Source organism: Siniperca chuatsi, linkage group LG5, assembly GCF_020085105.1.
Source record: "Siniperca chuatsi isolate FFG_IHB_CAS linkage group LG5, ASM2008510v1, whole genome shotgun sequence".
In the NCBI taxonomy this organism is placed as follows: Eukaryota; Metazoa; Chordata; class Actinopteri; order Centrarchiformes; family Sinipercidae; genus Siniperca; species Siniperca chuatsi.
In genome coordinates, this window is record NC_058046.1 from 19554481 (window position 1) to 19581986 (window position 27506).

A 27506-nucleotide genomic window follows, 5' to 3' on the forward strand; every position below is an offset into this window, starting at 1 on the left:
CAAACGTCAAAGGTCTGAAGTCCAAACCTGAGCCATGAACCTTCTCTGTGATTCTCTAACTCAGTCCTTCTTTCTGTAGCCCTCTGTCTCTCAGACAAGGAGAGAGAAGCTGCAGGGAACAAATAAAGAAGACCAAGAGCAGGATGGCACAACAGGTGCCTCCTCGCTGTGTTTCCGCGGATCATGTTCAGTTTGCGGGCTGGAGCCACAGGGAGCTCACTATCAGCCTCACAGCCACAGCAGTCTCATGTGCTTGGTCCTTTTGACACACATGGGAGACAGCTAGTGCTGTTTGGTTTATGGTCTTGAAATTGACATTAAAAGGTCTACAGTCAAACATATTCTCATGTTGTTCCTTCTTAACGCTGTAGTATTGTATTTGTGCCATATATAGGACTGTTTGACTCAAAAACATAAACATGGAGGAAGAGATGGAGATTTGGGTGTTGCACTTCTTTGCTTATGATCCACAGTATTCTCCCTGTGAGTGTAATCTCAGCTCAGTCCATAACTAGGCCCACTGGGTCAGCTGCTAGAAAACAGCACAGCTGAGCTCTGCTTACACTTTGGATTAATTCTTTCCATGCTCCCATACTTTTTGTCAGTATTCACAAATTGATGGGGTGAAGCTGTTTTTCTTCTGGGTTTCTTGAGTATTGATGAAGCACCACAACAAGAGAAAATGTTGAAAAAAGCATGTCATGTTTCACACAAATCTGAGCCAATATTTTACAGCTTGCATTTTTAAATCGCCAAGCATATGCATACCTCTACAGTGTAAGACTACAGTTTTCATTAGATCTGACACTTGATTGCTTAGCAAAGTCTAAAATAAATCCCAACCCCAGCTGTAAAAAGTATACATATACAAAGAAGGGAAACACTTTTGTCTGTCTCTCACATTATGTCAGTTAGTTTATTAATCAACAGAAGCCTGCACAGGTCCAGGAGGAGAGGTTTAATTGGTCACTTGAAAATGCGTTTTGACAAAGTTTAAAGAAAAATCCTGTGTCCTTTGTGGACAAAAGAAATACGCCACACAAACGTGGACCCCACACATACTCCAGAGTATCGTGACCGAAATACGTGGGTAGCTCAAGCCTGCACTTGCCAGCGCTCGACGTGAAGACAGCGTGGAACAGAGGGGGGCATTCTGACAGGTTGTTGTGGGGTAGCCTAGTCAACAGCTATTGAACCCCCCTCCCTTCGCCTTATCCAGCCCGCCCACCCACTACACTCCCCAGAGAGCAGGCCTTAATGGCCTCGTTTATCCCCCTCTTTGACGGGAACTAATGTGTGGAGTCCCCCCTTCCATACCAGCCCCCCATAGGAATTCCCCTGTGGAGTGCAGTGTTGCCCCCAACCCCCACCATTCGCCCTAATTTCCATCTCAATATGGAGCGTTCATTGGACTTTGACACCTAATAGACAAGAGTTTTACTTTACTTCCTGGTTTTGGGGTCAGCTGAAAGCCGCTCCCATGGGAGCAATAACACTCTGGTTTCCTAATGTGAACTTTGACATCCCCAACATCAACCCCCTCCCTCTTATATCAGTGTTGCACTGATGTATATGGATAATGAAATTAAATTTATCAAGTGAGATGACTTATTGCACATTTGTTTGCAGTTTGATACTGCTGTAGATTGCAAAAAGATAGACTACAAATGTTTTTCAATTAAACCTGCTTAGACTATTCATAAGGGTTGGACTGTTTGTGATAAATGATTTGGGGATATGACTGCTAAATGAGAAGAGGTTTTAAGTTGTGAGGGGAAGCAAAGTAGTTAAAGAGAGAAAAGGGGGATGGGTAGGGAAACCATGTGACAGAGGGACAGTATAGTCTTCTTGACGGATGGAAAGAGGAGAACAGACAAAGATAACCACACACTGGGAGATGGAAGGAGGAGGGAGCGAAGGAAGGAACGATGGATGGATGGATGGATGGATGGATGGATGAAAAGAGTTGGCATGGAGTGAGAGAGCATCTCGTTGGGGGAATTCTGGGTAATCCTCTTAACCATGGAGCCCCTCTCCCAGACTAAGACACTGGCCCAAATTGAGTCTAAATCAGCTGACAGGGCCCTAGATGTGGATATCTGTTCAAACAGAACAGTGTTTTGAAGAGATGGGAGAGGACTTGGAGCTATTGAGAGGGTGATGATCTATAGTGAGATGTGGACAGGAGGTGGCTGCATCAATAACAAGTTGTGAGATGATTTAGGCAGTGTACGGATACATCAATTCTTAAAGGCATCAGGCCAACAGAGTATTGTTATTGGAAAGTTTGTTATGCTGAAGTAGGGTATCAAGAGTAACATTTATACCTCAAAAATACCTCACTCATACTGATCATTTTTATCCAGTGTCTGTGATGACCAGTAAAACAATCAGTAATTAATTTATTGTACTTTTTGGTTTGTTGATTAAGCCTGAGTTGATGATTTTAATTCTTACTCTGGGCCAGTTGGGATAAGGGTTATGGGACTAGGGGGATAGGGATGAAAGCTGGTGCAGATTATTCTGTTGTGTAACACGGCTAAACATTGTAGAACAGAATAAAGACAATCTCAGTATCATTTTGCCCCTATCTATCCACATTTGTATGCAAATACAAATAAGTGAAATACATATTTTGTCAGTATTATCCTTATTATCAATTCAACAATGTAGCTGTAATAGGACTGCAGCATCTGCACCGTGCAGCAAGAAGTCAGAAAACATGTATTTTGTAATTCCATTCACTCTTTTGTGGACACCTGAGATTTTTGTTTGCAATGGCAGAATCCCGCAGTGTGTGTGAGCACTCATCATCTTGTGTTATGTCCTTTTTTGTTCTGTTGTTTAATGTGGACAGCAAGCACGTAGCTGCACCACACTTATCACCTTTTAGTATCAAGTGATATGGAAGTTTAACGCATCCAGTGAATGCAAGACATCATGAATCACTGAAGTGCAAGTGGTTTCGCTTCACAAATTTCTTACGACATAATTCCCAGTAACCACAGGTTATGCTGAAGCTGCGATTCACTATGCGGGTTATTGCATCAGAATGAAAGTTCAGTTGCCTGTACAACCCCTGCATTTCCATCTGATCACATGTAGTCATAACTACAACAGTAGCAACTCAAGCCATACTTGTAGACTCGAGTTGAGGATAAAAAAAGTTTCTGAAGCTGCACATCGAATGTGAGATATAGTACAACCTGAAGAGGCGTTGAAGCTATGATAAACTGGCACTGTAATTGGAATAAATGGGTGATTTTTGAAAAAGAAACACTGTAGATGGCTTTTAAAAAAGGAAATTTGAGTTTTTTTAATTCTGTGTGTAGAGCTTTTCCTGCAGCTCCCTATTTGCAGACACTCCTAGAGGGAAGGGTGGCCTGCTAATGGCAGTGCAGATGTTGAGTAGATTAAATAGGCAGTGGAAGCATGATATGTTGAGACCTGTTTACACCATGAGACACATCCAAAGTGGTAGCCGCCTATTATGGAAATCCAGTTTGTTAGTATGTAGAATGCTTTTTACTCCGATTACCCAAGACCTCTGATGTGTGCTGCGTGTTTAGCTGATATTTGGTGTTTGCTGAAAGGTGACCCAGCTAGGCTTATTGGCACTTTCTTGTTTCTCATTTTATCAGTCTGGAAGTTGGAGAATGTGTGTATGTGCATGAACATTGAGCTGAAAGCTGATCTAATGGGCTCCGTGGCGGTGGAGCTCAGCCATGGATCAGTGACGCACCACAGGACCCTTGGCAGCCATGACAGTTTGATCATCTGAGGGATTGTATGGACTTTATCAATTATTAAAACTAATCACCGTCCAGCAGCTCGCTATCTATCATTGTCTGTCTGCGGATCCTCTGTCCTCCTCATCTCTCTGTCACTCAAAGTCTTTTGTCTGTTTGTGTGTGTCTGTACATTTGTCTGACTTTCTGTCTTTTTGTCTGTTTTTGTTTGACTTGTCTGCCCTTTCTGTCTCACCTTTTAGTGCACGTCCCTTTCTTTTTCTCTGACAGTTTTTAAGAGCTCAAAAAAAACATATAATGTATAATACATTGAAAAAGCATTAACATAACATCATAGAAAAAAATGTCCTTTTACTACTTTAAGAGAAGAACTTCTCTAAAAATACTTTAAAGTGTTTTAGCTGTGGTGGTTGTCACTCACAACAGGAGTTTACCCGATTCGTTAATGACTGTGATAAACTCTAATGTCATGTATGATGTATAAACAGTATATGTGTCTGATATCTGTTTCAGCTGTGGAATGCAAACATCTTTACAAGAATGAAAATGCCAGAGCAGTTACTTATGATCATTTAGGACATTGTTGTGGGGGAAAAAAAATCTTATTTTTATAGTTACACTAATGAGTTATGGTGAGGTAGAAAGAGTTATGGAATGAATAAATACTTTTCTTAAGTCTGTCTATGTGTTTTGCAGATTGGGGATCTCAAAGACCACTATCACTTCTTCCATAGCCGGACCATCAAGAGGTCGACTTTGTCTAGCCGTGGTCGCCATAGTTTCATCTCCATGGAGCCCAAGGTAAACCTGTTGTACTGTTTGTGTTGTACTGTGAATTACAGGTTTAGAATCAAAATAGATCATAGAGTATGTATTTCCGATGATACTGGAGATAGTTTAGCAAAATAATCATAACTCAAGGTCCACATACTAGCTTTTCCCGGATACCATATGGTATTCACCAGTGGATAAAGTTTGCTCAGTTGTCATGGAGATGACTCAGTTGTCATTATGTGACCTAAGAATGGAACTCCATCTGCTGATGAATACCTGCTGATGTGGTGCAGTTGAAAGCCCTGGAAAAAGCGAGTAAGTGGACCTTGAGTTGCAACTATTTCCAGGATATATAATTAACTTTTACACAATTTTAAGGTATTTTGCCAAATGTCTCTGTGTTTCTGGCAGACTTTTAGACAGGCATTTCTGACAAGTACTTTACTTAGACCATTAGCTGATTTCTTCATATGTGTCCTCATTTGTTTAATAATGGTATATTCCTTTGTGAAATATGCCATTACAATATATTCATAATTTCCACTTTGCAAATAAATAACATTACCTGTTTAGGACATCAGCTTTTTAAAGTTTACAATTAGATCCCTGCTGTATTTGACACATAGACCTGAAGAATGTGTGAAATAAATAGTACACACCAACTCAGGTGTCAACTTTCTTGTCCTTGTTGTTGCAGACAAGACCTGTACACAAATGGATTATTAGGACACAGTGTTTATGAGGACAGGAACTATTACATTGCTGGATAGGTGTAGAGGTGGCAGTTAAAACATTATTTAAATATAATTTTCCTTGAAATAAAAAAGACAAAAAGTGAAAAGCCCTGCCAACAGCTTTTAAATGCTGCTTCATTATACTCCACAATCCGGAAGAGTTACACAAAACAAACTGCTGAATTTGCCATTTTTTGCTAGTCCGCGCTTATGCCTTGCTCATTATTAAGGGGACACTCATCATTGGCCAATTGGTATTATTTAAAGCAGAATTCTATTAAAATATATAGCGATTTCAAACATTACGTTTCTTTTGCAACCATCATGTTTGTGTGAAATATGTTCAGAAAGCACATATCCAGCCTGCAGAGAGGTCTAGATACCTTAATTACATTAAGACAGTTATTTCTTGACTGCCTTCACCCTGCCAGAGAGGTGTGAGGTACACAAGGCCGCTTGGTGTATAGGGTGGTGTCCCAGAAAAAAGGACTAGCCAGTTAATCAGATCTGTTAAATCAAAATTAAGGGAAATCCTAGATTTTCCATTCCAGCTACGTGGCTCACAGAAAAGCCTTGCCCCCTACCTACCCCTACAGGTTAACTTCTTAACCAGAAACAGTGTTATCCCTAAAACTTTGCGCCAGTGGTCGTTCAACATATTATACTACGGCCACAAGTCAGAGCATATAAAAAAAGGCATTTATTTAATACAAAAAACAGTGACATGGTTTCTACTTCACCACGGTTAGATTTCCTTTTTAAATATAAAATACAGGCTTGCAAAGAATCTTAGTCAACTTAGCAATATGTTTTTTTGTGATTTGGGTGAACTGGCCCTTCAAACAAAAGTTTGACCTAAGGTAAACCCTTCCTCTTGTCCTGTTAGTGTCCCTCTCATCATTGCACCAGGGCATCAAACCCTGGCTGCATTATTAATGAAGCCTGAACCTCACACCACTCTGAACTTCATCAAAATACACAGGACGAGTTGCTAAATCAAACTTGGGGGGTGTTTTTTGTGATTTTTGTGTATAGAGTGCTAAAGTATATAGTGTCAAATGGGTTTCAAGGACAGGACAGTTTGTGGAAATGTTTTTTGTCACATTTGTATATGACACAAACTTTACTTGACTTGATCCTGAAAAAACAAGACATAACTCCTCAACCATTACAGTGATTTTGAAAAATATTGACTTTCTGGAGATTCAGGGTTTTCATCCAGCAGCAGTAGCTGTGTGTGTGTGTGTGTGTGTGTGTGTGTTGAACAGTGGATTCAAGCGCATGCAAGTTTGTTTGTTTGTATCTGTGCATGCACATGAATGCATGCTGACTGCTGAGGAATGATAATGATGTATCAGTGTGATTGTAAAAGGAATGGATGGAAGACGAAATAGAGAACAGAAATAGTGAGCGAAACAGAAAGTATAAGACAGTGTCTGTCATCTTCTGTTATCTTATCTTGGTGTCATCTATCTCTTTGTTTCTTGTCAATTTTCTTTCCTTTCTGTACTTTTTTTTTGTCCTCTCAGCTTGTTTTGTCCACCTGCTGTCCTTACCTGTCATCCCTTTTTTCTTCCTTGGACTCCCTCCCCTATCTCCTTTAATCACTGTTGTTTTCAGCGTACTCATCTCTCTCTCTCCATCTTCGGTTCTCTTACTCTCTTGGGCCTGACACTGTGCCATGGTGGAGGAAGGTTTGTGTCCTGATGCCAGCTGGCTGAGAGACTGAGATTTTAGAAGACTAGATCAGAGAGGAGAGGTTAAAGGAGAGAAAAGGGAAAAGGAGCTATTACAACAGAATGAGAGTGAAGAGGAGCTGAAGAGAGAAGGGAAGAGGGGAAAGATGGATTAGAGAAACCAAATAAAGGAAAAGCGGAGAAGAGAGGAAAGGAGCTGTCAGTGTTTCCCCCCGACTGGCTATGCTTACAGCGTAATCTGCGGACCTGTCTATGGGTTTGGGATCCACATGACGGCTAGTTTGGCACTGGCGCAGTCTGGCATACTGCTAATGATGTTTTGCAATCAGGTTTTGTAATAATGACAGCCGTGTGTGTTTGTGTGTGAGTGAGTCAGATGGGTGTAGCGGTGCCATGAAAGGCGCACCCTGCCATCCACAGTACTCATTGGCACGCATGTTACCATGGTGATGCAGCACAGCACAGATTACCACTTTATGGCATCCGCCTAACTGCAGTGTCACTTGCCTCTCAGGTCAAAGACCACTTATTTTTCCAGGCTGGTGAATGACTGCCAGGGCAATTGGCCTGGACAGAGCGTGTGTCTTCGCCTTGATAGCTGCACGTCTCTAACCATTCCTAAAAAAAAAAAAAAAAAAAAAAACTTTTTCAAAGATTAAATACAAGATTTTTAGCTTCTTATGTTTATCAGTATTTCTTATACCACTGAACAGACAGTGAAGGTCTAACTAACTTTATAGTCTCAAAACAATTAAATTAAGTTTTAATTTCTCAATCTTCACATTCCATCAAGAAGAAATTATAGGACAAATGTTTGTGATCTTTCCCTCCGTGTATCATAATGCCTGTAAATCAATTTGAGAAAGACAAAGTGGTGAAATATGTTGTTGTGCTCCAATTAAAAACTAAATACAATCCTGTTAGTGAGGAGATCTTTTCTTTGTGTCTTAAGCAGCACTCAGCTTGCACCTTGCACAGCTATGCTGACGTATGCCCATGACTCATTCATACTGGGAATCCCAAGAGAATTTGGACAGCCGCAGACTTTTTTGTTGTAGTTCTGCACTGTTATTAGTTTTTGGTGTGAAATGAGTTCAAGTATACTCAGTCTGCTTTGTTTGAAATCTATTTCCAGCAATTTCAAGTTTACTGTAAACAACAATTAGAGTACTACAGTGGTTGTTTCTCCTTTTATAATGTCCTTTTGAAGTCTGTGCAGAGATTAGTAGAGAGAAACAACTGCTGTACGCCTCCACGGCGTTCTGTTGCGGCAGCATGGTGTTTCCAGCCGGTTTCGCTTAGCGAGATGCTTGTTTACTTGAAGTCATTTATCCAGACATGTGGAGGAAAACTGAGACCCAGGTGTGGTCCGCAGCTGAACCCTCGCCGGGATACTCTGAAATGCAAAATGGCTGTGACGACAAGATGAAATTTCAAGGGTTCTAGCAGTCATGCCACATAAGGAAAATATTTTACCACATAGTAATACTACGTGAATGAGCTCAAATTCAATTATTAAACAGTTAAAACAGTTAAAGTCTACTCAGTATTTATCCACTATGGCTCATCCAACTGCCTTTAGAGCTCACTGTATTCATGGCAAGGACACTCACAGCATCAAGGAGACAACACAGACGGAGCTTGTGTACCTCAGGACCTTAGGGGTAATTTGCATACGCACAGGTATTATGAGACTCCACACTGTCCCAGGTACAGATTTCCATAAAGCTAGGATGCTTGTGTGACATTCTGCCACAGAATCTGTTTTTGCCTTGAATTTATTTAACAGATGAACCATTAGTTGACGCCCTGAGACGAGCACCTACAGCTGGCCAGCACAGCACTACGGGGCTCAGACCGTCTGTGAAAAGTTGCGCGACTGTGTGCTGTGCATTGCACTTAAGAGAGCAGAAGAACTGGCTTCTCGTGTCAGTCCAAAGTTGTAATGGGTGTTCTGCTACTCTAGCCTTTGACCTTTTTTAAAACTCACAGCTTTCACTTCTTTTGCCTTCAACTCAAACAGCGTCTCAAAAACAGCAGCGAAAGTGGATCAATTTGTTCCCATTTGTTCTATTGAAGTGAACTCTTCCCCAGTTTCCCCTGGTTACTGACCCAGCCAGCAAGAGCCACCTGCAAACCCTTACACAGAGAGCAAATGAGAGAGAGGGAGGGAGGAAGGGGGTTGGAGTGTGAACGAGAGAGAAAAAGACAGGCAATCTCAGAGAAAAATGGGCATCTGCTGAGAAGAAGACCTGAAATGCAACAAAGGAGAGACAGCGAGGAAGAAGCTGATGAGGGAGAGAAATGAGAAAAGTAAGAGTGAGATAGGAGAGGGAGTTGGGGTGGGAGAAAAGAAAAAAAGGAGGGTGACGGAGAGGTACAGGTGCTTGCAGATCATTCCTCTGCTCCACCAAGCTGGAGTCGAAAGAATGGAGCAGATCCAATCGTCATGCTTCAGAGCCTGCCAGCGAATTGGCACTGAAACAAAGGTAGTAATACACGGGCAAATTTTGGAGGCATTAATAGAGGGCAATATTGTTTTTGTTTGGACAGGGATTGGCAAACGTGACACAATTGAGGGCTGTTACCAGTGAGTGGTTTTTAGCAGGGACAACAAAGGATGGCATTGCCCTTGATAGCTTTAGAAAAACTGTTGAATACCATTTATCTGTATCGGGTCATCCTGCAAATAGAGGACAAAAGTATATTGAAATAAATCCAAGTAAAGAAATGCAAAACCGCCCTTTTAAGCAGTAGCAGTATGAAGATAAAAAGTAGGAAACCACTTTAAATGCAAAAAGAAATGTATTTTTTTAGACTAGTAGAGATTAAACATTTCACATAACATAGGACATGGCACAGTAAAACACATGCACATTTTATCCACTGTATTTTTAGTGCATACACTATTCTTCAGCTGGCAGATACTTCAAGTATGTATCTGTACATTATAGCCATACAGTGTTTCCTTTGAAGAAGATCTATGTTGCTAGAAAAAATCAATAAAAGAAAATAACCAGCCCTTCTGAGAATAGGGACTGAGTTGTTTATGTTTTTATATTTATTTATATTAATGTCAGCATCACTCACATTCCCATTGAAACCTCTAGACTTATTTATTATTCCTCTGCCTTCGTGCTCATATTGTTGATATTGTTGGTCATAGTTTGCTTGAATAATTTTCTTTTGGCTTTAGAAGCAGTCTCCCTCTTCTTATTCTTCTGAAACAGAAAATGTGCAGTTGTGAAAATGAGGGGTGTGAAAATGAGGACATGGATGATCAATGGCAGAGTCTCACAGCATCTAGGGCTGCACAACTGCAGAATCTCTTTCAAACTGCTTTAGATGTAAACTGACAACAACATATTTCTACTTTACAAATATCCAACTTTTTTTTAATCTATCTTCTCCTTTTTCATAATGAAATTCAAAATAGTTTTCAGCCCATAGACCTTTGAAAGTTATCAGATGAAAAACCTGAAAAGAGAATAATTTTTTGGTTAAACATTTTTCAGAAAGTGTCACTAAAGCTGAGGAAATGTCAGACAGCAAACCAGTATCATCATCGGCTGCTGCAGATGAAACAATGCATTAGAAGTGCTTCATGACTTTTTTATTCACTATACTAAGTCAGTACATAGGACATGAAGTATATGGCTATAATATTACCTGATACTTCAATGATCCTAAATCTCTTCACGCACCACCTCCTTAGGGAGGATGGCGGTCATCATCAGGTACAGAGCAGCACCTGACTGAGGTGGTAGGGATTCAAAGTCTTGCTCTGAAGACACTTCAGTAAGGTGGATACTTGCCAGCATGCAGATGCATGAAACTTGAGGTTGTTCGGTTGATGTTCTAGTTCATTAGGCATGTTCAGCAAAGTGTTTCTGAGATTCTTAAAAATTCTTGGGTCTTAACACCTCAGGTGAACGACACACTAATTGGGATCCAACTTCAGCAAAATAATTTCTTTTTGTTTGCCATCTGTAAAGTCTTTGCTCTGTCTCGTCGGTCTGTAGAAGAATTAACGGCGGAGAGGATCAGTGGCGAGTGGAGAGACAGTGATGCATTCATTGTCAGACCTTCCTCGAATCACCAAGTTACGGACAAGAGCAGTTAAGAGTTACACTGCTGATCAAAGATTGAGGCTGATGCTATGCTAATATATGCAAATTGTAATGATACACCAGTGGTTTTGCACAGACGCACACACGCCCAATTCCTGATGACAGTGTTGTTTTGAGGCTAATGGCGTGTGTAAACGGTTGCTTTGAAGCTGATGGTCCTGACAGAACTTGGAGTGAAATGAGCTGAGACCTCAGCAGACGGAGGAGCACCAGGCTAAAACAAAATATCTCACTGTGTTTTTTACTCTTTGTCTCTGTCTCTGCCCTGGTTTTATTTTCATTTGCCATTTCTTTTTCTCCCATATCTTGCTTTCTTAAAAGGGAGGTCTGCACGCTTGAGTTATTAAATTACGTCACCTACAGAATAATTTTTTCTCTACCTCCTTCATGATCTATAAAGAGCTACATACTTGAGTTATTAAATCAGTGTTATTTATAAAATCAATCTTACTCTCTTCACTTGCTGCCTTTTGGTCTCACTTGCTATTTGTTTTTACTTCCCTCCCCTTCCAGCTCAGCTTTTTTTTATTTTTTTTTATTGACTCTCCTGGGACTTGTTCTCTTCAGCTCTTTATCACCTCTCTTTTTCTCGTCTTATCTTGTCTCGTTGCCTCCCTCTCCAACTCTCCGGAGAGCCTGGCAGATTGTTTCAGTGCATTAGACCAGATAATCACTCTGCAGTCATTTTGCCAGCTTTTCTCTCTTCTTCTCTCCTCTCTATCTGCTGGAGCTGTATTGATGTGGAGAAATGCTTCGTCTTTGCAGTCGGACATTGTTCAGTAAAGCCTTCTGGGTCTGGCAAACTGAGCAACAAAACAAAAACACTTTTCAATGTAAAAATTATTCTATTGATTATCTGTTATGAACAGAGTTTCTTTGTCTGTACATCATGTGTACAGCTAGACACTTTTAGTTCACAGTAGATGGTGTGGCGATCATTTCAGGAGGAGAGCACACTTTGAAAATACTATATAAATAAGTAGTGGCTCCACAACATTTCATCTGAACATGCTCTATTCCTGAAGTAAATTGGAAGGATTCTAATGTAGTCTGTGTAAGCTTTTATACAATCATGTTTATGTGCAAACGTCAGTCTGAAGAATCCATTTCTCATTTATTACAGAAATATTTACATCTCAGGATGCTCTCATACAGCTTTACACAAGTTCCCTTTTTGTCTTGTGCCAGTTTTATGCCTGCTAATATTTCAGTTTTTGTGTTGTCATCATTGCTGTAAACGTTTCATGGATTCTTTTCAGACAGATGAAGTCTGCAGGACTTCAGCTAGACTAAACACAAGATTTCAGGGTTTTAAAAAGAGGTGACCAGGGCCAAGCAAGTGGGTCCACTCCCTCTTGTTCAGATCCAACAATGCTGATTTTGAAATCGGAAAATTCCGTCTGAAAGTGCAGCGAGATTCCTGCCAAGGAATGCCTTGCGCCTTCAAGCGAGCCCATAACATTTGAGCGATTGATGTTACCTGAGAGACATTTATGTCTTTAGTGCATATGTGTGTGTATTAGTCTGTCCATTTTGCAGACAGGGAGAAATGAACTGATGGAGAGAGAAAAAATGTATCCACTGCAAAACTCTTGTAGGCTAACACTGAAATGCATGGTTATATGGGTAAAAGGATACCTTTTTAAAAATAATAATATCAAGATTCTGGTGATGCTTCTTAAACAGTGTTGTTTTAAAAAAAAATTACTTTATTTAAAAAAAAATTCTTTATTTGTTCATGTTTGCCACGTTTAAAAGCGGAGACCTCACATAAAAAGTGTTGAACTTGTTTACCGATGATCCATATGGCTGAAATTACCTTACATCTCAGTGTTGTCACTTTTGAAGATGTTTTTTCTTTTGAATTAAAAATCACCTTTACAAGTGAAAAACTGCGTCATATCTATTCTCTGGAGATGGTCTTTATCTTTGTGTATGTGAGTTCATCACAAAATTTCAGAGGAACTTCAACCTGTTGACTTATTGTACTATGTGTGAAGTAATTCTACTACTGTGTGGTATTACTTGAAGCCTACTCAGTTTCTGATATCTCCTGTCTGTGTTTCAGGTGGAGTGGATACAGCAGCAGGTGGTGAAGAGGAGGATCAAGAGGGATTACAAGCCAGTCCTGCCCCTTTCTCTGGCAAGCCCCACCCATAGTAACCCAGCCCAGAACAACATATTCTATAATGATGCCAAGTGGAGCAGTATGTGGTACATTGTGAGTACACTGTATGCTCATACCAAGGAATCTCTCTCTCTCTCTCTGTTTGGATGTTTGCTGCACCAAACAAGAATATCCAAGTTCCGACCCATATAGAGCCCAATACAATTTAGTGTCGTCAGTGATGTGTCTATTCTTTTTAGAGCATGCTGTTCTTTGCCCACATTTATCCAGTTTGTGGGTCAAAGGTCAGCCAAAGTCATGCCATAATTCTGATTACTGCAGGGTCAGTGGAGCTGAGGGATTTGCGCGTGTGTGTTTTACTGAATGAAAGAATAGAAGAGCCATAGTGATGAAATTGTTGCCTTTCTTCAATTTGAAAAGAGACAATTTAGGGTCAAGGTAAGACATTCTGTGTTTATTCATAAGTATGTGTCTTTGTGTTCCTGCATTTCAAAACCGTTTCTCTGAGATTGGCAGTGTTGTGCATATACTCGTTCATGTGAGCAAACACACACGCACGCACACAGTACATTCAAATTGCAGAGATTTGCAGGCTTATCTCAAGTGTTTGCATACACCCTCAGATCATTGCTCTTTTAGTTATGTATTTGTGTGTGTGTGTGGTCGAGTGTCCTCAGATCTGTCAATTGTTAACTTCGTATAGATAACTCCTAATACTTTGACCAGAGGTTTTAAACATATTTTTCTAGCTGTAGGACAGAACTCTCTGAACTTGATGTGTGTTTTCAGGTTTACATAGAAATTAAAGCTTCCTCCGGTCATTTCTAACAAAGTGCCTGATATAGCCTACGGTTGAGACATTTCTGTCCGTGAAATGTTTTTGTCAGTTTGTCCATCTGTATATTTTTGTATCTAATTGAAAATAAATCGAGAGATTCAAGAGCACAGATGAAAAAAGATGTGAGATTAACCAGTATCAGTGACTTAGACGTGAGTTTGAATCACATTGAAGCTGCAAGATGAAGCTACAAATTGTCAGACATAACTTGGACTTTTAGGGAGAAGTTTGATTCTGTAGTAAAAAGACTAATGAAAACTCAATTCAAAAGTCAAATCAAATTTATTTTAGGTAGACAATTGTATATCTAATTGTCCATTTGGCATGCAAACAAACAGCTTGTGGCATGTGCAGTGCATTCGAAATATAGTTGCAGTGAGGAATATTGGATTGCCAGCATCAAGCTTAGTCAGATTCCTGATAACATAACATAAAAATAGCTCAGCTGTAGCACAATAAGCAAGCAACGTTTACATATGTTGTTGTAATTGGTTGAGAGCCAGCTGAGTAAGAGTTAGCACCTTTGCTTATGGACCAGTGAAGGGGAAGCTAGGGGGGCGAAAGGAAAGGGTGTAAAATAAATAAACTAATTTGTAATTTCCTCTCACTGATCTCTGAGATATTGACAAGATTTTCATCAAGACTATTTAGATTGTTCAATGTGTTAAACGATTTTACACACTTGTGGATTCCATCTCTAACTATTTATTTATCTTTTTTTAAGCACAGGCTCTATATTTGAATAGTGAAAAAAGACATATGATGTTACGGTTTTACCAAGCTGAGATTTTACTTAGACTTTTTCAAACACTTTGAGACTTGACTTTAACTTCTTGTTAACTTGTGTGACTGTGCCTCTATATGAAAAATGGTAAAGCTCACGCTGGTTGTAAGTTAAGTGGAAAATTTCATTATGTGGGTACACATAAAATTTAAGTTGTGCATCGGCAAGACACTGATGAATGTTTTTTACTCCCCCACCCCCACGTTTGTGTTTGTTTCTCTTTCTTTCTCCTCTCTCTTTCATTACCTTCTCTCCCCTCACCTCCGGCCACCATCTGTCCAGCATTGTAACGATGACGTCCATAACTGCCAATCGGACATGAACATCATGGGGGCGTGGAAGAGGGGCTACACGGGTAAAGACGTGGTGGTGACCATACTAGATGACGGCATCGAGAGGAACCACCCAGACCTCTTTCAGAACTACGTGAGTGTGTATGTATGCGCGTGTAGGGCGGCTATGAGCAGCAGTTTGTGCGTGTGCATGTTGGGTGTTGGAGTTGTCAATGAAATTAAAGTGTTAATCTTTGTATATGTCAGTGTCTGTGTGTGAGATTTGGAGAGGTAGAGGAATTTATATGTAACCTGCTAGAGTAAGTGAGTATTTTTTATATATATATATATAAACAGAAATTATATTTTATAAGTAGGAATTAATTGTCTTTTTAGCACATAACCAAGTCACATTACAAAAAGCAAGAAATTCATGTTACAGAAGTCAAATAATCAACTAGATTGTGATACTGTAATTTGGATCAGATAATGCGTCATGGATTACATTTCGAAGGGAAGCTTCTTCAAACCTGTGGGTGTGCAGGTATGCTGTGTGTGTACATGCTTATTGTCTGTGATTACATACTTTATGTGCATGCCAAGGTATGTCTACCTCAGACCAGGGCCAGATAGTTAGAGCAACTTCTTGGCCTGAGGCAGCAGGTAAGACCATCAATCAACTGTGCAGATAAAATGATTCACACCCTGTTTGACAGCGCCTGCACTGCTGTTATTAGCTACTCTTAATGCCTGGATTTGTTTATGCCGAAGGGCACATGGCGCAGCAGATTGAGTTAGCTCTGATTGCATTCGATTTGCAAAACTGTTGTGAGTGATGCTAATGTGAACTGTTTGATTGGGTTAGAGAAGCTTCTTGGCATTCCACAGGTCTATCTCTCTCTCACATACACACAAATACACACACACACACACACAGAGGCAGTGTTGGACCTACTTTTCTAATGAATTTACCTGTTATAATAATGATCAGGGAGAGAAAACACACAACTGTCATTTGGGTGTTTGATGTACTTGTTTTGACCTCCGTGTCTCCTCCAGGACCCTCAAGCCAGCTTTGATGTCAATGGCAACGATATGGATCCCATGCCTCGATATGACGCAACCAATGAGAACAAGTAAGAAAAAAAACCTATCCTGGATGATGAGAGAGAGAAATGTAATTTTAACTGTTAAAATAGGTTTCAGGTAAAAATTAGGATGTGACTTAAGTGTTTTGGTGTTACAATCACCCAAATGTTGTTCTGTGTGTCAGTGTTTTTCTTATTGATTTTTACCAGAAGCTCTGCGCCTCAGTATGTTTGTATTTGCTGAGTCCTGACCTTGTTGTGGGTGCGATGAGTTACATTAGTGTATTTGATTGTGACATTGTGGGTGGGTTGTGGTTTTTCTGTTTAGAAGAATTGTGTGTGTGTGTGTGTGTGTGTGTGTGTGTGTGTGTGTGTGTGTGTGTGTGTGTAAGAAGAGGAAAAAAAGAGAGACTCGCTTGTCTTGTGCCAGTTTGGCTCAGTGAGTGATTTTTGGTGTGTGTATGTGTGTTTGGCTGCAGCAGCCCAAGTGCCTTGGCAGTGGCTCAGTCCCTGCTGGTAATGCATTGTCTTAAAGAGACATGAGGCCTACAGATGCAGCTAAATGAGCTGGTTTCCTTTTTAAGGCTGAATAGTTGACTATGATGTTATGTGTGTGGACAGAAATCTGGTTCACCCTCTTTGACTTTTCATATTACTATTCTTTCTACAACAAATTCTCTTATGGAATTTACAAACTGGAGATCATTATCATTTTAGTTTAATCGAAACATGGTGGTCACGTCTCCCATGGGAGCTGAATAGATGTGAAAGGTTGGTGTGAGTTGGCCGACAAGTTAAAACTGGCATTGCACACGGTCTGTAAGATTTCTAAGGAATAACGCTAACTTAAGCTACATCTGGCAAACTGTGGATTGTTGTTAAACTTTGCGTTGTATAGCAACAAGAATGACATAATGCTTGTGGATTTTAATCTGTTGTTGACATCTATGTGTACAAACGGCACTAACAGCTGTGCTTTGAATGTAAGCAGGAGGAAAAGAGCAAGTACGTTACCACTTTATCAGTCTCCCATACAGCTCTCTGAAGTAACACATTTGGATGCAATAGCATCTATTGCTTTACCAGTGAAGTTCCTAGTGTCTGCTTTAAATATTGTCTACAGATCATCTTTCCTACCACCACAGATTGTGGAAACGCCTGTTATGTCTGAGTCAGATGTCCTTCTGTCAAAAAGACAAAGTGGTCACAGAACTTTCTGACAGTTTTGTAATATAGTGTTTGTGTTTTGGGATTTTATGGTTTCTCTACTTGCTATCTGTCTACAGATGTTGTAGGTGTGTGTGTGTGTGTGTGTGTGTGTGTGTGTGTGTGTGTGTTTGTGTGTTCTTTGAAACTAGGAAAGAAAATAGACAATCTTCTTATTTTCATTATAACCTTCTCTTAACTGTCGTTGTTACCACTCTGTAATACAAAGTGACTTTGAGAAAATGTAACTGTAATTTTTAATAATGGTCCCCAAATAGATCTGGGCAGCCATAAATGTTTCCCGGTGGCCTGCCATATTAAAACCTGTGTGGGGAAATACAAATAAGACTTATTCAAAAAACAAACTACCAAATACACATGGAAATATACAGTACATAAAACTAAACACAAATTGGATTTAGATAATTGGAAATTATAGTAAGCCTTATTTACAAAGAACCAACAAATATAGGGTTTTTACTTTGCTTATTGAAGCAGGGGCAAAACACACTCAGCTAAAAAAAATCAGACTTGTATCACAGAGAGTTAAATGTGAGTTAAAGTGGCCATATCCTTTAAAACTTTCAGAAATTTAAAAAGTATGTGTTTGCATTTGAATAATTACTGTGTGTGAGTGTGCATTGTTCCCACTGACAATTATCCATTGCACAAATGTTATATGGTTCTTGTTGAAACACAGAGTGGTCCCTGAGTGACTGTGACACAGATGTGTAGAAAATGGAAAATACAGGCAAACACAAAGACCTAGAAAGACGCCCAGACAGATGATTTTATGGATTAGTGGAGTGAAGTGAACTGAATGAAGACTGTTGAAGCGTTTGGAAAGAGAGAGCCAGTTTGGCTCATTAACTGTGACAAAGAGGCCTATCACTGATCTGCAGCCATTTAATATGTTATACTTTAACCCAAACAGTATTATTTGTGTTAACTTTTCTGTAAATGTGTGAGATCATTGCAACTCTAGGATAAAAGGAAGGTTTCCACATATACAAATTGTGTCCATGCATCTAATACCTAAACTGGATATGAATTTAAAATAATCTTAAGATCATTGTAGTGTATTTTCAGTTTGAAATGTGTGTTTGAAATACGTGGTAGAAATGGTACTCTGATATCTGTGAAATGAGGAATGCTAAATGAAAAGCGAAGACAAATATCTACACAAGTGGGCAGAGGTGAATAGTTCGTCATTTTAGAAAATACGCTTCTTCACTTTCTTACTGAGACTAGATTAGAAGATTCATACCACTCTCATATCTGTCTGCCAAATATGAAGCTACCACCCGCCGATGGTTAGCTTAGCTTAGCAATCGGGGAATTTTCAATTTTCTTTCTATAGTTTGTGGATATTGAAATCCTTTTCCACACGTGACTTTAATATTGTGTACACATCACAGGAAGAAGGTCAAGCATTTTCATTTTGTCAGGATGGAAGAAAGGTTGAAAACCACTCCAGATTTCATGATAAGGAATGTGCTCAAAACCAATAGGTGTATGTTGTGCATTTTACTGTGCTTTTGTATTGCACCAATGTAGCCAACAGTGGAGGACTGTATTGAGTGAAATTCTGGGACAGATTGTAGGTGAAGAAAAGTTAAATGTGCATTTTTTATTAAATTTAATAGTAATAGAAAGAGATGAGAAGGAGGACCTTTTTTGATGAAGTTGCCAGGCATGGATGTTGCAGTATACACCTTAGCTAAGTGAGGACAGTGATGCCAGTGATGTTTTATTTATTTATTTTTTTTAAACCTTCGGTCATGTAGTTTAATAAATGTTATCCTGAAATCATCAAGTTACTGTGAAACAGATTTTCCTCAGTCTGAGTGCTTCCCTGGACTTTAAAACTTCCCTGTGTCTTCCCTGGGGGTTTCGATAGCTAGATGCTGGGTTTCCATGGCAGCGGTCAGAGCTGTTTCCGGGGGGGTGTTGTGATGCAGATGTTCTCTGCAGGAGGTGCGTGTGTGTGAGCGTGTTTGTGCCGATCTAGAAAGTGGTGTTTTTGAGGAGACAGCGGACACGAACATACTTATGTTTGTTTACGCTGGTTGCTGACCCGGGCCGATTGTCACCACTACAGTTACTGGTGGAATGTTACCCTGTTGTGTGTGTGTGTGTGTGTGTGTGTGTGTGTTTAGTTGAGAGTAGTGTGAGTAGTCTAACTTATCACGGGCATTGTTTCAGCTATCATTGTTTTTGTGTGTGTTTAAGTCTGTTAGCGCTTGGGGACCACAGCACTTGCATGCTGCACTAAATGTACAAAATGCCAAAAAAAGGTCCAAGCTGTGCCTCTGTTTGTGTGTGTTTGTACATTTTGGGGACCATTGACATTGAGGAACTCCAAACATATTTGTCCTGACAGCATTACAAATGTTGAACTACATCTTCTTAAATTATCTGTCAGGCCTATGAGGGGAAAAAGCAAGAATTGTAGAAATATTTATAGTGTTTGCTACGTTTGTAATACTTACTACACTTGAACCGTTTTGTTTAGGATTGCTTCAACAGGTATGTACCCATTTATCTGTGAAAATGTGTGTTTATGTGTAAGTGTCCTTGCTTTCCACTTCAAAAGCCACATGTTTATCTGGTGGTATTTGTGTGCTATCCTGCTTGTGTATACACGTGGATTCTAGATTTGTGTAATAAGCTGTTCATTCCCGCTCTTTCCTCAGACACGGGACGCGGTGTGCGGGCGAAGTTGCTGCAGCCGCAAACAACTCCCACTGCATTGTGGGAATTGCCTACAATGCCAGAATAGGAGGTGAATGATTGGTTATCTTGTATTTATATTTGAAACCATATTTATCAACAGTTTTTGACATGTTTCTGTTTATTCAGCAGAAGTTTGTTATGACTTGTGTCATAAGTATGGGTATGTTAGTGTAATTAAGGCTTGATAACCACTAATGTATGACATTTGATATGATACTGACACAGCCTGAAAGGATGCTGAAAAGACTAACAACTACCATTGCTGAACATTTCGTCCTGGTGTTGATGTGCTGATTTTCACCACCCTATGTAGAATCTTTCCACCAACCTGGTTTAATTAAATTAACTCTGTGTTTTTAAGTTTGTCTTTGTGTTTACTGATTGATCATGTGCTTATGTCCCACACACCATTGTGATGTGATTGACATCGTCATGGTGACTTCTGACTGCCTCTGCGCGCTTGCATTCTTATGAATACAACAACTAAAAACTAATATGTGATAGCTTGTGGAGCTTTAATTATAGAAACTTCATAATTACTAGAGCAGATGATCTGATTAGATTTTGAAGGAACTTTTTGCAGAAGTTTGTATATAAAAGAGGAGCGAAAGATTTTATTAAAGTGTAATTTCTAATGCTTGAAGAGTTTGTCTTAATACAATGGTGTGTTATGGGGGACAGGCACACTGACATGAAGTACTTGCTAATTAATGTATTGATTAGCCTTATTAAAGGCTTGATTTGCCCGACTGTTTAATTTATTATGGTTATTAGGGCAGGACATTAAGCTAGGCTGTCTGCTTAATGTATATTGTTAAACTTTTTCAGCCAGTTCTGTAGAAATACATAGGAGATAGATTAAACTTTGGTTCAGGCATGTATTATTTCTGTGTTTGTGTATCAGGTGTGCGAATGCTGGATGGAGATGTAACAGATATGGTGGAGGCCAAGTCTCTGAGCCTCCAGCCGCAGCACATTGACATCTACAGCGCCAGCTGGGGACCTGATGATGATGGAAAGACCGTGGACGGACCAGCATCTCTGGCCAGGCAGGCCTTCGAGAATGGCATCCGCATGGTGGGCACATGCACACATGCATACACATTTACATACTGAAACATGTACAAATGAACATGTGCATCATTGCTCAGCTCAAGACTTTGACTTTGGTATTCATATGGTGAGAAAAGATACAAACACACACTCCAAGCAGATGTATGTGTTTTACGCTTACATACTCATATCCCAAAGTCCTCCCTGGCTATCTCTACCTGTGAAGTTCCTCCGGACATTAGAGAGCATCCAGGTCTATTAGCATATATATTCATTTACATATTCATAGCTTATTTTGCATAACTACAAGCTGTCTCTGTGTTGTTGGCTGAGTGGAGTGGAAAAGCTATAACAGAGGTTAAGACGGGTGAAATCATTTACTGGCTATGTCTCACTCACACATACATCTACACATTCACAAAGTTTGCTATAACTGGCTTTCTGCCATTTGATTAAGCAGATGTAGACCTTTGAGGAGGTGAGACAGAGAGACAGAAACTGCAAACTCTGACTGGAAGGTTGGGAGCCTGTGACATGTTACAAAAAAGAGAAAAGAGAGAGAAGGGAAAAAGGGATGGAGTGTGAGTAGAAGAGAGTCCCCATCTCTCCTGACAGGCTGGCCTTTTAAGATGACAGGTGAGGGAGATATCTGTCCAACTGGTACGAGTTGGGCATGTGTATGTGCTTGCTTGCCCTCCCGCTGTTGTGTGTGTGTGTGTGTGTGTGTGTGTGTGTGTGTTTGTGAAGCTTAGTGGAGATGGCATGCTTGTGAGTGTAACATGTACCTATGTGACACTCTGAGACAGTTTATCACAGAGAGCTGAGGTGTCAGAGATACCACTGAGAGCTGTGGAGAGGGTTGTACTCTGGCTTGTGTTGCTGTATGTATAAAAGACTCAAACAGAGGTTTGTTTTAGTGTGTGACATATTGTGTTCCCTGGCTTTATTTTGTTATATATGAATATACAGTATATCTCTGTTGTGCATGCACAACCCTTTCCCTCTAATAAGTGTTTTTAATTAGGCTAATCCTGTCTGTGTATATAGCTTTCAGTCTTTACAGTGATGTCCATCAAAATGTTTCTTGATAATGTAAACTTGAAAATGAAAATGTAATTCCACAATAGCACTATAATTTTCCACGTTTGTATGTTTTATTTGAGTAAAAATGAAAATGCAATAATCCAATTCTCATTTTCATTTTCGCATTAATTTTCTTGTATAGGCATTCTATGACTATATTTAAATAAAAATGGAAAAGCTGTTTGACGTTTAATTGAATACAATAATACAATAAAGTTGTAACCTGCTGTACAGTGGACAATATTCAAATGCAGCTCCAGGCATTTGCAACATCACAGAGATCATATTTTATGGAGAAAAAATTTTCTGGTTTTCCCTCTGATGTCCTCCGGCTGCTCTGCCTCAACTCTCGGTGATTTACGGAGTTTCCTGATGGACAGATAGCTTTACTTGTTGCTAAGTAACCCCAAACTGCTGCTTAACTAGTTAGCAGTCCTATTAGCTGACTCTGAGCTTTGGACCTCCTAGAGGAGGATGTTTTCAGGGCTGACATGGAATACAGTACGGAGGTGATTTACAGGTGGGCACGGGCTGACACCCGACCTCTCTCTCGCTCCTCTGCTGCTTGACGCCCCTCCTGTCCCCACCTGAACCCGCAATGTCTTCGTTGTCGGAGTCATAGTCCTGGTCGGAGCCGCTGAATATAGTCCTGTATACGCCTCCATAATTTCATTCTGTAGATTAAACAAACACCCATCACAATTTTCCACAGCCCAAGATGACAGCTGAATGTTTTGTTCACCAACAGTACAAAACCCGAAAATATTCAGTTAACAATGATATAATATTAGAGAAAAGCAGCAAATTCTAACATTTGAGATGCTAAAAGTCTGTGAATGTTTGGCATTTTTGCTAGATCAGTTAATCAATCATTAAAATTTTTATAGATTAATTTTCTGACAATCAACAAATTCATTAATTGGCAATTCATTTGAGCAATAAATTATTTAAATTTTTTTCTTTGCTCTCTTTTTATCTCTTGATGATGATTGCTGTCCATCAGTTTCACATTGTTTCACCTCTCTCCTCTCCTTCATCCTCCTCTCTCCCTCATCCTCTCTACTCACTGTTTCTTTTGTTTCTGTTTCTCTTCTTTTTTTGTCCCCTCCTTTCTTTTGCTAACTGCTCTTCAAAGCGCTCTCCATCGCTCTCATCTGTCAGCGATTGCTCCTGTCTGTTCCCCCTCTAACACAGAGGGGCTCCACTCGCTTATCGCTGCCTGACAGAAGCCTGCCTTTTGAAGAACTCCATTCCACCTTTTATTCCCTAAATCTGTGTGTGTGTGTGTGTGTGTGTGTGTGTGTGTGTGTGTGTGTGTGTGTGTGTGTGCGTGCGCGCGCGCAAGTGTTGTTTGGGTGTGTGTCTTGACAAACTGTGTGAATTGCAGTGTCAGTTAGTTTGTCAGATGACTTTTTCGCTGACTCCTGGCTGAACTTTGCCTTCACTACTCGGTTGGTCATCAACAGCACAGTAACTCCCTCAGTGTGTCTCCACCATGCCTGGGTTTAGATCATTTTCAACTTAATGTCTAATTGAATATTAAAAGGCATTTGACTTGAGTTGGTTTCCAATGAAAAATAATTGAGACTGAATACTGTATTAGTAAGTTAATTGATGTCTTTATTCACACTTTGAGTCGATGTGAAGCCCACTCTGAGCTGGCCCTGGCCTCTCAATTAGCAAATTCCTCTGCATACATCTGGGATGAGTTTTTTTTTTTTTTTTTAAATGTACTGTGTAACCTCTTCTGGAAACCTAGATTTGAATATTAAACAGCTGCTTGGCTGCACATGTAATGGGCCTCAGTTATAACAAATGTCCATATGCTTGCAGTTTTCAGCCAAAACTTGGTAGAATGTGAAACATGCATATAAATTCATTGTAAAAACAATTTGCTGTAAAAAAAAAATACTATTATTAAAAAACAAAGTATTTTATTTGCTATATGTATGTTGTGGAAAACAAACTCTTCACATGCATTTTTTGTGCCTTTATTGCTTTGCTTCCTTTATTTGTGTACAGTCAAGTACATTTTGATGCTGTACTGTCATTCTTCAAATACAGATACCATTGTTTACGTAACATTTTCAAAATAAAGTTACAAACTTGCAAGATTGAGCGAAAAAGCCAGACAGATTTCTTCAGAACTGATAAACAAAAATAATGAAACTAAATAGAATAGAGTAACCACAAAGTCCCAACCACAAGGATGTAACAAAATATAAAAAATATTGAAAAAAAAACAAAAAAAAACAATTGACCAGGCAGCTAGACAGCAACAATAGCACAACATGAATAAAGAAACAAATAAACAGAAATCAAAGATTAGAAAATGCCTTACAGTAAGAGTAAGTTTAAAACTTGAGTTAAAAGATGATGCAGATAGAATAAAAAATAAAACAGATTCTTTAATAATTTTCAATATTTCAGTAAAGTGTGCAAGCAATCTTTCTACTGAAAGCCAATGAAAAAATTCAAGCTAAATTCAAGCATCAGATGTGATGCAATGAAATGTACTATTCACAAAAACAAATATAATGTCCTGTATCCTGTATCCTTATTTACTGATGATATGTTTTGGTTCTACATTAAGTCTGATGTCAGTAAGGAAATTAACTTGTCTTCTCTGCTGCCATGTCACTGATGTGAGGAGATGGAAATTCACCTCAGTCCAACATGGAGCAAAACTCACTAACACAGCATGGCACTCAGCAATGCCAACCTTTCAACAGAAAAAAAAAAATCTCCACTATATTTTACCCAGTTGATTACTGAACTTGGATCAAATCACATCAGATCTGTTGCCAGAAACAGATGCAGGACTGCTGAGGACTTACACTGTCTGTCTGCATACTGATCTTTTCCGGCTCTTTCACTGTTGCTGATCTTCTTTATGCAGTGATTTCTGCACACTAAACGCAGAGCTTGTTACTCCCCTCCTGACGGACATTATAAGAACATTTAAAAATTAAGCCAAAACAAAGTCTGGTGAGCAGTAATTATGTTTTAAGTACTAAGACAAATCTGCAGCCTCTTACTGTATCCTCTCTGCATCTTTTCTTGTCAGGGGAGGAAGGGCCGAGGCTCCATCTTTGTGTGGGCTTCAGGCAACGGCGGGCGAAGCAGAGACCACTGCTCCTGCGACGGCTACACCAACTCCATCTACACCATCTCCATCTCCAGCACAGCTGAGAGCGGACGCAAGCCATGGTACCTGGAGGAATGCTCGTCCACACTGACCACCACCTACAGCAGCGGGGAGAACTACGACCGAAAGATTGTAAGGATTGAAGTGTGTGTGGAAGATTTCAAGAATTGCTGCTGAACGCACACACACATAAGCGCATTAGTTCTTGAAAGGAGCAGAACTATCCATGGCCTAATTTTACTGCAGGGCCTATCTGTGGTGTTTTGTGCTTGATTGAAATTTGGACAAGATTTCTGTTTTACCAGCTTTAAATGTGTGATACGAACCAAAAGGACTTTGGTTGCACAAAAGGACCATTAATTTACATTAGATACTGACCATGTTTTGATTTGGAGCATTTACATTTATTTATTTATTTTTTAAATTGCACATGCAATATATAATTTCAGTTAAGAATACAGCATGATGAAATTTGGCATTAACTTGGCCTTGTGTGTACGTGCTTGTGGGTCCAGTGGTGTGGCCTGGTTCGACCCAAATCGACCAAATCACTCCCATGAACGACTGTGATGTACAGTTACAGTTGTCCACTGTGAGCTTGTCTGGCAGTGTCTTGCTACATTCCTCGTACTGATGCTACAGATGGGCGCGCACACACACAGACACACACTCTTTACAGTTTCCCTCCGCTTTGTGCTTACAGTAGAACCTGATATATCTGAATGTCTAATCTGCTTGAGCACATACTGTCCTGTTTACTCAAATGCTATTAGACCACTTTCACTTCTTACTAAACCATTTCAGATTCTGTGTGTGTGTCTTCAGATAATCCCTCTAACTTTCTGGTCCAGGAAAGGTCCTTTGATGAGGGCTCAGACTGGAAGTTAGCCAAGCTTTTCTTGGCTTACTGACTGTCAAGCTGTCTGACTAGTTGGCTGTCTAAAGTCCATACAATCAAAGCGAACACACAACGCTTTAACAACACATTTTACTACCCCTTATTCCTTCCTATTCTTTGTCCTTTGTTTCTCCTTGGGCACTGAATTGATTCCTTGAATTCCTGGTGAAACTGGTGATTTGTGTACTTGTGTGTGTGAGTGTCTGTGTGTGAAGCAGTGTATCAAAGCTGGAATGTGAGTTTCAGGAGTTTCAGGTGTGTCTAAATCCGCCTGATCCTCATGACTTCAATCCCTCTCTGTTTGTCTTTCTCTCTCCTTTCCTGCCACCACTGTCACTATTTTCTCATCTCTTCCTCTAACTCACCCTCTTTAATCGTCTTATCTTCCTCTCCTCCATCTGTTTTCTTCTGGCTTTCTTATTTTTTAAATTTCTCCCCTTTCGTCTTTGACTTTGATTCTTCCCTCCTCTCCTGTCTCTTCCCTGCATCTGTTCTTTCCTAATTCCTGTAATTCCTCTTCATCTCTCTTTCCTCCCCCTCTGACTCTGTCTTCACTCTCCTTCTCCTCTCCTCTATCTGCAGATCACAACAGACCTGCGACATCGGTGTACAGACAGTCACACAGGGACATCGGCCTCGGCTCCCATGGCTGCTGCCATTATTGCTCTGGCCCTGGAGGCAAAGTAAGATCCACTTAACCTCATCCCTTCACTTCATCCCTTTGCCCCTTTCTTACCCTGTAATACCCTCTTGTCCTCTTGCCTCATAAGGTGAACACGTGAAGCATTTTCTCACAAATACATCATTGTCAAGTCAGTGATGCCGATGCATTTAAATACTTGGATAAGTTATCTTCGTTTTAGTCATTTAATCCCAGCAACATTTGTGCAGAGACATACCAAAGACAAACAGGGTTTCAGAGGACTCTACTGACATTCAGGACAACTGAACTATACATAGACACTCCTGCAGGACATACATGCTCACAGATCAGCCTCTTGCTTTTAGATAGATCAGTGTAACAGGTGTAAATGTGCTGCTGGGTGGTGGGCTGGAGAATGTAATGGTTAGAACACATGTCAGTATAGTGCATTATACACCTGCATCTGATCAGTTCAGAGTTTCAGCACTTACATGCAATTAACCTGCCTGTAGTGATGTGTTCACATTTACTGCTTCTACATCTGC

General features: G+C 39.9%; 1 protein-coding gene and 1 long non-coding RNA gene across 5 annotated transcripts in view; one reads left to right on the plus strand and one right to left on the minus strand.

The window, feature by feature from the left end:
* The window catches only part of pcsk5b (proprotein convertase subtilisin/kexin type 5b), a 78526-nt gene that overhangs the window by 784 nt on the left and 50236 nt on the right, over nt 1–27506 (plus strand). For all 4 annotated transcript variants that reach the window (XM_044197637.1, XM_044197638.1, XM_044197639.1 and 1 more), the window contains exons 2-9: nt 4446–4550; nt 13153–13305; nt 15117–15260; nt 16166–16242; nt 20097–20185; nt 21041–21213; nt 25340–25552; nt 26901–27001. In XM_044197637.1, coding sequence (XP_044053572.1) covers nt 4446–4550; nt 13153–13305; nt 15117–15260; nt 16166–16242; nt 20097–20185; nt 21041–21213; nt 25340–25552; nt 26901–27001 — 1055 coding nt within the window. The remainder of the gene's footprint in view (nt 1–4445; nt 4551–13152; nt 13306–15116; nt 15261–16165; nt 16243–20096; nt 20186–21040; nt 21214–25339; nt 25553–26900; nt 27002–27506) is intronic.
* LOC122876851 lies at nt 21904–25332 on the minus strand. The gene is made up of 2 exons (XR_006378143.1): nt 23340–25332; nt 21904–22946 (listed from the first exon to the last, which is right to left on the minus strand). It is a non-coding gene; the product is annotated as an uncharacterized LOC122876851 (long non-coding RNA).